Consider the following 12,925-nt stretch of genomic DNA (forward strand, 5'->3'; position numbering starts at 1 on the left):
GGTGGTGATTTGTGTATCCCTGATGATTAGTGATGTTGAATACTTTGACATGTACTTGTTGTCCATTTGTATGTCTTCTTTGGACCAATGTCTACTCAGGACCTTTGCCATTTTAAAACTGAATTATTTGTTGTTATGTTATTGAGTTTTATGTTTCCTTATATATTTTGGATATGAATGACTTATCAGATAGATAGTTTGTAAATAATTTCTCCCATTCTATAGGTTGCCTTTTCATTATAGTGTGTGTGTGTGTGTGTGTGTGTGTGTATGCAGCTTTTAAGATTTTAGTTTTAATTGGTTGTGCTTTTGGTTTTTGGTGTCATATTGAAAGTATCCTTAGAAGATGTCAATTCCAACGTCAAGGAATTTTTTCTGTACATATTCTTTTAGGAGTTTTGTGGTTTCAGATCTTGCATTTACGTTAATTGTTGTGAATTGTGTAAGGTAGGTGTCTGATCTCATTCCTTTGCATGTGAGTATCTAGTTTTCCTAGCACTATTTATTTATTAAAGTGATAAATCTTCTTTGGTTTGTTTTTATTTAAGTGTAACTTTTATTTTATGTATAACCTTATATAGTTTCAGGTGTACAATATAGTGATTCAACAATTCCATGTATCATTCGGTACTCCTCACAAGCGCCCTCCTTAATCCCCATCACTTATTTAATCCCCCACCCCCCAACTTCTCTGGTAACCATCAGTTTGTTCTCCATAATTGAGGGTGTTTGTCTCTCTCTTTTTCCCTTACCTCATTCGTTTTGTTTTTTAAATTCCACATATGCGGGAAATAATATGGTATTTGTGTTTTTCTGACTGACTTATTTTCTTAGGATTATACTCTCTAGCTCCATCCATATTGTTGCAAATGTCAAGATTTTGTTATTTTTAGTGCTGAATAGTATTATAATATGATAATAGTATTATAATATGGTAATAGTATTATAATATGGTATTTATGGCTGAATATATATCTCATCTTCTTTATCCATTCATCAGTTGATGGACAATTTGGCTGCTTCCAAATCTTAACTATTGTAAATAATGCTGCTGTAAGCACAGGGACATGTGTGTCTCTTTAAATTAGTGTTTTTGTCTTCTTTGGGTAAATTGCCAGTAGTGCAATTGCTGGATTGTAGGGTAGTTCTATTTTTAACTTTTTGAGACACCTCCATACTCTTTTCCACAGTGGCTGCACCAGTTTGCATTCCCACCAGCAGTGCATGAGGGTTCTTTTTTCTCCGTATCTTCGCCAAAACCTGTTGTTTCTTGTGTTTTTGATAGTAGCCATTCTGACAGGCGTGAGGTGATATCTCACTGTAGGTTTGATTTGCATTTCCTTGGTGATCAGTGATACCGATCATCTTTTCATGCGTTTCTTGGCCATCTGTATGTCTGGAGAAATATCTGTTTGTATTTTCTGTCCACTTTTTAATTGGATAATTTATTTTTCAGATGTTGAGATTTATTAAATCTTTATATATTTTGCATACTAACCTTTTATCAGATATATCATTAGTAAATATCTTCTCCCATTCAGTAGTTGCCTTTTAGTTTTGTTGTTGATTTCCTTTGCTGTGCAGAAGCTTTTCATTTTGATGTTCTCCCGATAGTTTATTTTTGCTTTTGTTTCTCTTTCCGCAGGAGAAATACGTAGAAAAATGTTGCTACAGCTGATGTTAAAGAAGTTACTGCTTGTGTTTTGGTACACTTGTAAATGGGATTGTTTTCTTAATTTTTCTCTTTCTGCTGCTTTAGTATTGGTGTATAGAAATGCAACAGATTTCTGTACTTGATTTTGTGCATCAATTATGATTTTTTCCTGAGACTTTACTGACTGGCTATGGCTAGGACTTTAAATACTGTGTTGAATAGAAGTGGTGAGAGTGAATATCTTTATGTTTTTCCTGTCCTTAGGGGGAAGCTCTGTTTTTTCCCCATTAAGGATGATGTTTGCTGCAGGTTTTTCATATATGGCCTTTATGATGTTGAGGTGTGTTCCTTCTAAACCTACCTTGTTGGAGGTTTTTATCATGACTAGATGTTGTACTTTGTCAAATGGTTTTTCTGCTTCTACTGAAATGATCATATGAGTTTTATCCTCCTTTGCATCCTGAAAATAAATCCTCTCTGATTATAGTGAATTTTCTTTTTAATGTATCGTTGAATTCAGTTTCCTAATATTTTATTGACCATTTTGCATCTATGTTCATCAGGGATATTGGCCTATAGTTCTCTTTTTTAGTGGCATTTTTATCTGATTTTGGTATCAGGATAATGCTGGCCTTAATAGAATAAATTTGGAAGTGTTCCTTTCTTTTCTGTTTTTTGGAATAGTTTGAGAAGGATAGGTATTAACTCTTCTTCTTTTTTTTTTTTAAAGATTTTATTTATTTATTTGAGAGAGAGAGAGACAGTGAGAGAGAGCACGAGTGAGGAGAAGGTCAGAGAGAGAAGCAGACTCCCCGTGGAGCTGGGACCCCCGATGCGGGACTCGATCCTAGGACTCCGGGATCATGACTTGAGCCAAAGGCAGTCGTCCAACCAACTGAGCCACCCAGGCGTCCCAGTATTAACTCTTCTTTAAGGGGTGCCTGGGTGGCTCAGATGGTTAAGTGTCTGCCTTTTGCTCATGTCATGATCCCGGGGTCCTGGGATTGAGTCCTGCATCAGTCTCCCTGCTCAGCGGGGAGCCTGCTTCTTCCTCTGCTTCTCTGTCTCTGTGTCTCTCAAGAATAAAAAAAAATTAAAAAACAAAAACAAAAACTCTTCTTTAAATGTTGGTAGAATTTGCCTATGAACCCATCTGGTCCTGGACTTCTGTTTGTTTGGAGTGTTTGATTATTGATTTAATTTTTTTGTTGGTATCAATCTATTCAAATTATCTATTTCTTCCTGTTTCAGTTTTGGTAGTTTATATGCTTCTGGGAATTTATATATTCTAGGTTGTCCAATTGGTTGGTATTTAGATGTTCATAATATTCTCTTATAAAATTTTTTGTATTTCTGTGGTGTTGGTTGTTATTTCTCCTCTCTCATTTGTGACTTTGAGTCCTTTCTCTTTTCTTTTTGACAAGTCTGGCTAGAAGTTTATCAGTTTTATTAATTTTTTCAAAGAATCACCTCCTGGTTTCATTGATTTGCTCTATTGTCTTTTATTTTCTAAATCATTTTTCTCTCTACTGTTTATTATTTCCTTCCTTTTGCTGATTTTAGGTTTTGTTTGTTGTTCTTTTACTAGCTTGTAAGTTTAGGTTGTGTATTTGATTTTTTTTTTCCTTGCTTCTTGAAGTAAGCCTGTTACTGCTATTAACTTCCCTCTTAGAACTGCTTTTGTTGCATCTCAGAGGCTTTATGGCATTGTGTTTTCATTTTCATTCCTTTCCATGTTCTTTTTTATTTCTGTTTTTTATTTCAGGGTTGAAGTGTTCATTGTTTAGTAACATGTCATGTAACCTCCACGAATTTGTGGTCTTTTCGGATTTTTTTCTTGTAAGTGACTTTAGATTCATAGCCTTGTGGTCAGAAAAGATGCATGGTATGACTTCAATCTTCTCGATTGTTTTGGGGCTGGTTTTGTGGGCTATTATGTGATTATTCTGGAGAACGTTCGTGTGCACTTGAGAAGAATGTATATTCTCCTGTTTTAGGGTAGAATGCTCTGAATATATCTGTTAAATCCATCTATTCCAGTGTGTTATTCAAAGCCATTGTTTTCTTGTTGATTTTCTGTTTAGATGATCTGTCCATTGATGTGAGTGTGGTGTTAATGTACCCTACTATTATTATATTATTATCAATTAGTTTCTTTATATTTTTTATTAACTGTTTTATGTATTTGGGTGCTCCTATGTTGGGTACATAGATATTTACAATTGTTATATCTTCTTATTGGATTGTCCCCTCTATTACTATATAGTATCCTTCTTTTTCTCTTGTTACAGTATTTGTTTTAAAGTCTATTTTGGTGAAATAAGTATTGCTACTCCAGCTTTGTTTTGACATCCATTTGTATGACAGATATTTCTCCATCCCCTCACTTTCAATCTTCAGAAGTCTTCGGGTCTAAAATGAGTCTCTTATAGGCAGCATACAGATAGGTCTTTTTTTTTTTTTTCCATTCCTCAACCTATATCTTTTGATTGGAGTGTTTAGTCTACTTATATTCAAAGTAATTATTGATAGATATGTATTTATTGGCATTTTATTAGTTGTGGTTGTTTTTGAAATATTTTCTCTATCTTTCTTGTCTTCTTTCATGTTATGTTGTTTTTCTTTAATGAAATATTTGGATTTTTCTCTCTTTATTCTTTGCCTTTTTATTACTGGTTTTTGATATATGGTACCATTAGGGTTTTATATAACCTCCTCTGCATATAGCAGTCTATATCATGTTGATGAACACTTAAGTTTGAACCCATTCTTTACTACTCTGCTCCCCATGTTTTAGGAATATGATGTCATATTTTATGTCCTTTTCTTTGTGAGCTCCTTGACTGATTTTTTACAGAAATTTTTTGTTTTCACTGCATTTGTGTTTTCTCCTTTATACTTTGATTTTTGGTCTCTCTTTTCCAATAAAGAGTCCCCTTTAGTGTTTCTTGTAGGGCTGGTTTAGTGGTCATGAGCCTCTTTTTTTTGTTTTGTTTTGTTTGGGAAATGCTCTTTCTCCTTCTATTCTGAGTAATGCATTGCTGGATAGAGCATTGTTGGCTGCAGGATTTCCCCATTCAGCACTTTGAAAATATCATACCACTCCCTTCTGGTTTGCAAATTTTCTGTTGAAACATCTCCTGCTAGCCTTATAGGTTTTCTCTTGTAAGTTAGTATCTTCTTCTGTGTTGGTGCTCTTAAGATTTTTTCCTGTATCACTATATTTTGCAAGTTTAATTACATTATCTCTTGGTGTGGGTCTGCTTTTATTATTTTGATGGGAGTTCTCTGTGTCTCCTGGATCTGGATATATGTTTACTTTCCCAGATTACTTTCCCAGATGTTTTCAGCTATTATTTCTTCAAATAAATTTTTTGCCCCCTTTTCTCTCTCTTATTCTGGGACTCCTATAATACAAACATTATTAATTATGTTTGATGGAGTCACTGAATTCCCTAAATCTATTTTTAATTTGTGTAATGCTTTTTTTCTCTCTTTTGTTCAGCTTGATTACTTTCTATTACTCTGTGTTGTAATTCATTCCTCTGCTTCTGCCACATTTCATCAAGTATTTTTTTTTCATTTCATTTATTGAGCCCTTTTTCTCTGCTATGTTATACCTTATCTTTGTGTTGAGAGTCTCATTCATGTCTTCTACTCTTTTCTCAAGTCCAGTAACCTTATGATCATTGCCTCGCTCAGAGCTGGCCTATTTGAGTTCCACTAACACCAGATTGAGCAAGGACAGCCCACAGCAGGCAGAGAGTCAGTGCAGACAAACACTCTGAAAGAAAAGTGACTCAGACACAATAGCTGGGAATAAACTCCACATATAGGATATTCTGCTGAAGTGCCAGGTTCTGGTGAACAGGGAATATTGCACTGCAGGGCATTCTAGGACCTCTTCTACGTAAAGTCAGTACTTTCAAGAGCAGAAAACACAACTGACTTTAACACACTGAAATAGATACAAGAGAGGGAGACAAAATGAGGAGACAGAGAAATTTATCCCAAATAAAAGAACAGGACAAGGTCCTAGCTGGACATCTAAGTAAAACATAAATAATGCCTGGTAGACAATTTAAAGCAAGGATCATAAGGAATTTGGAATTGAGGTGGTGCCCAATACCATTTATGGAAGAGACTGTCCCGTCTTCTTTGTCAAGTATTAGTTGATCGTATATGTATGGGTTGTCTTTTTTTTTTTTTTTTTCCTGAGCTCTGTGTTCTGTTCTACTGATTTTTGTGTATGTTTTTATGCCAGTACCATAGTTTCTTGATTATTATAGCTTCGTAATATAGTTTGAAATAATGAATTGTGATGCCTTCCACTTTGTTCTTTTTTTTCCCCCTCATGGTTACTCGGCTCTGCAGGATCTTTTGTGGATTCATAAGAATTTTAGGATTCTTTTCTGTTTCTGTGGGAAATGCCATTGGATTTTGATAGGGTTTGATTAAATGGACATTTTAACAAAATTTACTCTGCTGATCCATGAGCACAAGATATCTCTCCATCTATTTGTGTTCTTCAGTTTCTTTCATCAGTGTCTTATAGTTTTTGGTGTATAAATCTTTCACTATCTTGGTTAAATTTATTCCTAAGTATTTTATTCTTTTCATGCTATTGTATTTGTGTGCCATCCTCACACAGGGGCAATGCTAATCTTCTCTGCATTGTTGCAATTTTAGTATGTGTGTTGTGGAAGCAAGCCCTTTTTCATGCTATTAAACATGAGATTATTTTGTCTGATAGAAGTATAGCTACCTCTAATCTCTGTTTCCATTTGCATGGAATATATTTTTCCATCCCCTCACTCTAAGTAAAGCTAAAATGAGTCTTTAGTAGCACATAGTTGGGTCTTTTAAAAAAAAATCCATTCAGCTACTCTATGCCATTTGTTTGTAGGACTTAATACATTTATGTTTAAAATGATTATTGGTAGTTAAGGACTTTTGTTGATTATTTGCTGTCTATTTTATACTTCTTTTGTTCATTTCTTCCTCTCTTTCTGTCTTTCTTAATGAATTGATTTTCCATAGTGGTATACTCTGAGTCCCTTCTTCTGTTGTATACCTACTATAGGTTTTGCTTTTTGGTTACCTTAAGGCTTACACAAAACATTTTGTAGTTATAATAGTATACTTTAAACAGATAACAACTTCAATCATATACAAAAACTCTACCCTTTTATTCTTTCCTTTTTATGTTTCTGATGTCACAATTTATATCTTTTTATATTGTGCATTTATTAGTAAGTTATTGAAGCTATAGCTATTTTTCATATTTCTTTAATCTCTATACTAGAGTTAGTGATTAGCACACCTCTATATTGCAGTATTGGAGTATTCTGAAATTGACATATACTTATTTTTACTGACATGTTTTATTTTTTCAAATATTTTCATGTTTTAATTAAAGTGTTTTCATAACAGCTTGAAGAGCTCTTTCAGCATATCTTGTAAGGCAGGTCTGGTGGTGATGAACTTCCTCACTTTGGTTTGTCTGGGAAACACTTTCTTTCTCTTTTATATTAGAAGGAAAACTGTGCTGGCAAAGCTTACGGGGTCCTCCACAGAGTGGGCCATTGGGAATTCTGATCACTTTCTTTGTATGACTGTATTGGTAGCCTCTGCCCTTCTTCCTTGTTCAAAGCATTTCCGTAAGTCTTGCTTTTGCCTGTCTCTTAGTAAGATGAAACCAGAGCAGGTCCTTTGTGCAGTGTCCAAAAGGGTGGGGAAGCTGTTCTTTCACCCTGTTCTCCCTTTCCCAGTGAGGGGGACTATTTCAAGCTGGAGTGTTCCCTCTTGGTGCTGAGCAGTGTTGGCCTGGTGAAAGGGATGATGCAGTCAAAATGAAACTGTCCTCCTTTCTTATTTGTGAGGTTATACACAGGCTTTTTTGTTCTGCTGTGTTGCTGAAGTTTGTTGAATGAATTCATGAGCTCTCCCAGAACTATTTTTGTTTGTTCATAGCCATTTAACTATTGAGCTTTATTGTAGGATGGGAGCTAGAGTTTCTTCTCCATTGTTTTGGTGATGTCACTTTGGACAGTCTCTCAGTGTTTGCTTTTAATAGATGAGTGCTATTTTGAATACCTTCTTTTGAGAGTTAACCCAACTGAAGTACCAGAGAAAACATCTAAATATATCTTCTGTGGGGTTTGGTTAATATTTGAATTATAGTTGCTTTTGCAAGGACAATACTTTAACAACATAGTTTTACGCATTATTTTGCTTATTTAAAAATTTATATTAACTGCTCACTGTGATTTTTGTTTTCTTTTTAAAAGACAATGCCACATCACAAGCTTTGGTTCTCTTTGGTGCCCCTAAGGAAGACATTGAGATTTTTCATGAAAATAAAATGACAAATACTGAAGGTAAGGACTGAATGTAAGTTATGTAGTTATCTTTGTAAGCTATATTTACATTTATGCATTCATTTCTGATGTCTATATTTTTATTAAGAAATGAATCATAAATATCACTAATAGTTAACATAGTAATATAATATTAAGAATATAATATTATAACCTATTTTATTAATAATGTACTGTTGATTGTATTTAGGCTATAAGAATTGTTTATAGTTTCAGAAGTGTTGAATTTTTAAAATAAGCATTTTCTTTATCGCTAATGCAAAGACTAGCAGATCCTAGATCCTTTTCAGTTCATTGAGGATTTGTTTCTTAGATGAAAAAAAAAGTAGGACTAATATTTTCATGGTGTGAAATCCAGAATTAAGAATCCATAAAACACTTGCTCTTGCTCTTAGAAGTGGTTCTGATGTTGTATGTGGAAAGAGGTAGAAAGATGACAAAATGCATGGATTTCATCTATAGGGGGCTCATGCTTATTTCTTTTCAGCTTGTTTTGGTGAAGAACTCTATGTTAATCAAAAAATTCTAATCTTGGGGTGCCTGGGTGGCTCAGTGGGTTAAGCCGCTGCCTTCAGCTCAGGTCATGATCTCAGGGTCCTGGGATCGAGTCCCGCATCGGGCTCTCTGCTCAGCGGGGAGCCTGCTTCCCTCTCTCTCTCTCTCTCTCTCTCTGCCTGCCTCTCCGTCTACTTGTGATCTCTCTCTGTCAAATAAATACATAAAATCTTAAAAAAAAATTCTAATCTTGATTTTGATAAACTTCTGCTCTGGAGATTTTCAGTTTGACAGGATAAAATTGGGATAAGGTGACATTCTGATTCTTTATTTCTTTCTCTCCAGCAGAAATGTTGATTAGAATTTTAATAATCTGGCTTAGGGTTTATTTCCATAGTTTGGGACAAACTTTGTAAAGTATCAAATGATTGGTTTATGAAACAGTTAATTCAAGACACTGGAGAATATATACGTGCTAGTAGGCTTTAGAGTTATTTAAGAAATTTTCTTTATATAGAGTGTATAATCTTGCAGTCCAGATAAAATATAGCTGCAAACCAATTAGTACAACACAACAGAAAAGAGTGGTTAAAGAGCAGCAATATAGAGTAATAACAAAGATAGCACAAAGTAATTAAAAGGTTCTGTACCCAATTCCAATGTGTGAACATGAGGTCTCCCCACTACCAGGCAATTCTTGGACATGAGCTAGGGTCCTACAATTCAACTCAGTTCTGACACTTTGTACCTGGAAATAGAGTCAGTTCCTGGAAGTTAAGGGCTTAGTGCTACAAGGCTTCCCCTCCCCCCACTGCAGAGGCCAATCAAAGGCCCAGGTTATCACCTGTGCTTTTGACCAACTATAGATTAGAGGTTCCAATGAACACCCCTCCTTGGGTTTGCTAGAATGGCTTCCATAACTCAGAAAAATATTTTTACTTACTAGATTACTGGTTTATTAGAAAAGGATATAACTCAGGAACGGCTAGATTGAAGAGATGTATAGAATAAAGTAGGGGAAAGGGTACAGATTTTTCCATGCCCACTTTGAGTTTGCACTCTCCCCAAATATTCCTGTGTTCACCAACCTGGAAGCTCTCCAAACCCTGTCCTTTTGGGATTTTATGGAGTCTTCTTTACCATTGGACTTTGGCAGTTGATTCAACCTCCAGCCCTTCTCCCTTACCTGGAGGTCTGGAATGGGATTAAAAGTTCCAGTTCTCCAATCATGTTCTAACTTTGCAATCATATTTCCTTCCATTCTCTTGCTTGTCTTTTCATTCATTTAAATATCTTTTTAAAGAGCTGAATGTTTTGTCTTTGATGAAGTCCAATTTATTATTTTTTTCTTTAATGTATCTCCTCCTTCCCTTCCTTCCTTCCTTCCTTTCTGTCTTCCTGCCTTCCTGCCTGCCTGCCTGTATTTTAAAGATATTTTTCTCTTATATTTTGGCTTGCACTTTTTTCTGACGAGAAATGTAGCAGTTATTCATATCCATGTTCTCTTTATGTCATGTTCCCTTTTGTTCTCTGGCTACTTTAAATAATTCCTTTTTATTTTTGTTTTTCAGTAATTGGACTGTGATATTCCTAGATATAGTTAGTTCTCTTGATATTTTAATTGTTTGGGATTTGCTGAGTTTCTTGGATATGTAAATTTTTTTGTCAAATTATGAAATAATGTGGCCATTATTTCCACGAATATTTTTCACTCCAGATTTCTTGTTTTTGAGGAACCTTAACCTTACACATGTTAGATTATTTGATCATTGTCACACAGTTTTTTCAGGATCTATTCTTTTTTCATTTTTTGTTCTGTTTTTTAGATTGAGTGATTTCTTTCAATTTAATTTCAATTAGCTCTAACTCTAATGTACATTCATTCCTTCTAAGCTGTAACACAAGAGAGTGTTTTTGAGGCACTGATGAAATCTCTATATATAGTCAGTACTGGAGTTCTAAGGTTTTTCTCCCCATCCCTCACCAATATTCTTTTTTTTTTTTTTTTAAGTATCCAAGATTCATTGTTTTATGCACCACACTCAGTGCTCCATGCAATGCGTGCCCTCCATAATATCTACCACCAGGCTCATCCTACCTTCCACCTCTCTTCCCTCCAACACCCTCAGTTTGTTTCTCAGAGTCCACAGTCTCTCATGGTTCATCTCCCCCTCTAATTTCCCCCAACTAATTTCTCCTCTCCTTCTCCCAAAATGTCTTCCATGTTATTCCTTATTCCCCACAAGTAAGTGAAACCATATGAATTGACTCTCTCTGCTTAACTTATTTCATTCAGCGTAATCTCTTCCAGTCCTGTCCATGTTGATACAAAAGTTGGGTATTCATCCCTTCTGATGGAGGCATAATATTTTATTGATATATGGACCATATCTTCTTTATCCATTTGTCTGTTGAAGGGCATCTTGGCTCTCTCCATGGTTTGGCAACTATGGCTATTGCTGCTATGAACATTGGGGTACAGGTGGCTCTTCTTTTCACTACATCTGTATCTTTGGGGTAAGTACCCAGTAGTGTAATTGCAGAGCCATAGGGTAGCTCTGTTTTTAATTTCTTTTTTTTTTTTTTAAAGATTTTATTTATTTATTTGACAGAGAGAGATCACAAGCAGGCAGAGAGGCAGGCAGAGAGAGAGGAGGAAGCGGGCTCCCTGCTAAGCAGAGAGCCCGATGTGGGGCTCGATCCCAGGACTCTGGGATCATGACCTGAGCCAAAGGCAGAGGCTTTAACCCACTGAGCCACCCAGGTGCCCCAAGGAGTTCTTTATAGATCTTAGATATCAGCCCTTTGTCTGTAGTGTCATTTGCAAATATCTTCTCCCATTCCTTGGGTTTCCTCTTTGTTCTGTTGACTGTTTCCTTTGCTGTGCAGAAGCTTTTGATCTTGATGAAGTCCCCAAAGTTCATTTTTGCTTTTGTTTCCTTTGCCTTTGGAGACATGTCTTGAAAGAAGTTGCTGTGGCCAATGTTGAAGAAGTTACTGCCTAGGGGCGCCTGGTGGCTCAGCGGGTTAAGCCGCTGCCTTCGGCTCAGGTCATGATCTCAGGGTTCTGGGATCGAGTCCTGCATGGGGCTCTCTGCTCAGCAAGGAGCCTGCTTCCCTCTCTCTCTCTCTCTCTGCCTGCCTCTGTCTACTGTGATCTCTCTCTGTCAAATAAATAAATAAAATCTTAAAAAAAAAAAAAGAAGTTACTGCCTATGTTCTCCTCTAGGATTTTGATAGGTTCCTGCCTCACCTTGAGGTCTTTTATCTATTTCGAGTTTATCTTTGTATATGGTGTAAGAAAATGGTGAAGTTTCATTCTTATATACATATGTTATATACATATCCAATTTTCCCAGCATCATTTCTTGAAGAGACTGTCTTTTTAACATTGGATATTTTTTCCTGCTTTATCAAAGATTATTTGACCATAGAGTTGCGGGTCCATGTCTGGGCTCTCTACTCTGTTCCACTGGTGTATGTGTCTGTTATTCTTTTACTAACACCATTCAACGTCTAGTGTTTTTGTTCCTTTCTCAATCCCATGGCACATGTTCTCTGTTAACCTTCAGGTAATTTTGCTCTGGATACAAAAACAGTCTAGCCCTTATCTACAGATGCAGAGAGCACTCGTACGGATTTCTGGGAGCTCTTCTCTGCACGGCTATGTCCTTTTCATCTTCTTGCCCTGAAGATTCTGTTTCCATTACCCATGGCACTAGTCTTTGCCCCTTATCTCAACAGGATTTCCATGCTCTTTTCTTTCCCCAGATCTCTATATTTTAGTTGAAAAATTGCCCCTTGGCAGAGAGCATGGTGACTATGGGGCTCAGCCTTAAGAATTTTACTTTCTCAGGAATCAAAAGCTGGCTTTCCTGTTTTCTAGTGTCTGAAAACAGTTGTCTCAATTATTTTTTCCAGACTTGGAAGACTCAATCTTAGTTACTTCTTCACCAGTGGTAGTGGAAATACTGATTAATGGGGGTTTGTGAATGAAGATTTCATGAAGTTGAGAAAACAGAAGCCAGGTTTCAGCATGGTAAAATTTAAAAAAGAGGTGTTCATTCATTCATTCATTCATTCAACAGTTTTTGAAGGCACTAAACATAGTTGCTCTCCATAAAGAATGCAGAACTTCATGAGGAAGATGGATGGGAAAATAGATAAGTGTGACACAGCCGAATACTAATAAAGGGATAGAAAATGCTATAACTAGGTTTAGGCAAATGTCTGAAAGATTCAAGAATTCCTCATTAGGAAAGAGCCATGTAAGTTGCATAGCAATTTCAGTTTGAAGAAGAGATCAGGATGTGAGAATATTGTGCCTGCTGGTACAGATTGCTCATTTGAAAAGAATTATTAGTCAAAGCAAAATTTACTGTAAGATAGTAGCTGT

At 35.9% G+C, this 12,925-nt stretch overlaps 1 protein-coding gene and 1 non-coding gene across 7 annotated transcripts in view; one reads left to right on the forward strand and one right to left on the reverse strand.

Annotated features, from left to right (window-relative positions):
* CCDC178 (coiled-coil domain containing 178) overlaps positions 1–12,925 on the forward strand; it is a 445,791-nt gene that overhangs the window by 38,465 nt on the left and 394,401 nt on the right. For 5 of the 6 annotated variants that reach the window (XM_047698296.1, XM_047698297.1, XM_047698295.1 and 2 more), the window contains one exon: positions 7,945–8,034. In XM_047698296.1, the coding sequence (XP_047554252.1) occupies positions 7,945–8,034 (90 nt within the window). Of the gene's footprint in view, positions 1–7,616; positions 7,688–7,944; positions 8,035–12,925 lie in introns of those variants that run through there. The other variant, XM_047698299.1, reaches the window with a different exon arrangement.
* LOC125082747 (U6 spliceosomal RNA) lies at positions 6,261–6,363 on the reverse strand. Its single transcript, XR_007122073.1, has one exon. It is a non-coding gene; the product is annotated as a U6 spliceosomal RNA (small nuclear RNA).

Source organism: Lutra lutra, chromosome 12 (assembly GCF_902655055.1).
Source record: "Lutra lutra chromosome 12, mLutLut1.2, whole genome shotgun sequence".
Classification (NCBI taxonomy): Eukaryota; Metazoa; Chordata; class Mammalia; order Carnivora; family Mustelidae; genus Lutra; species Lutra lutra.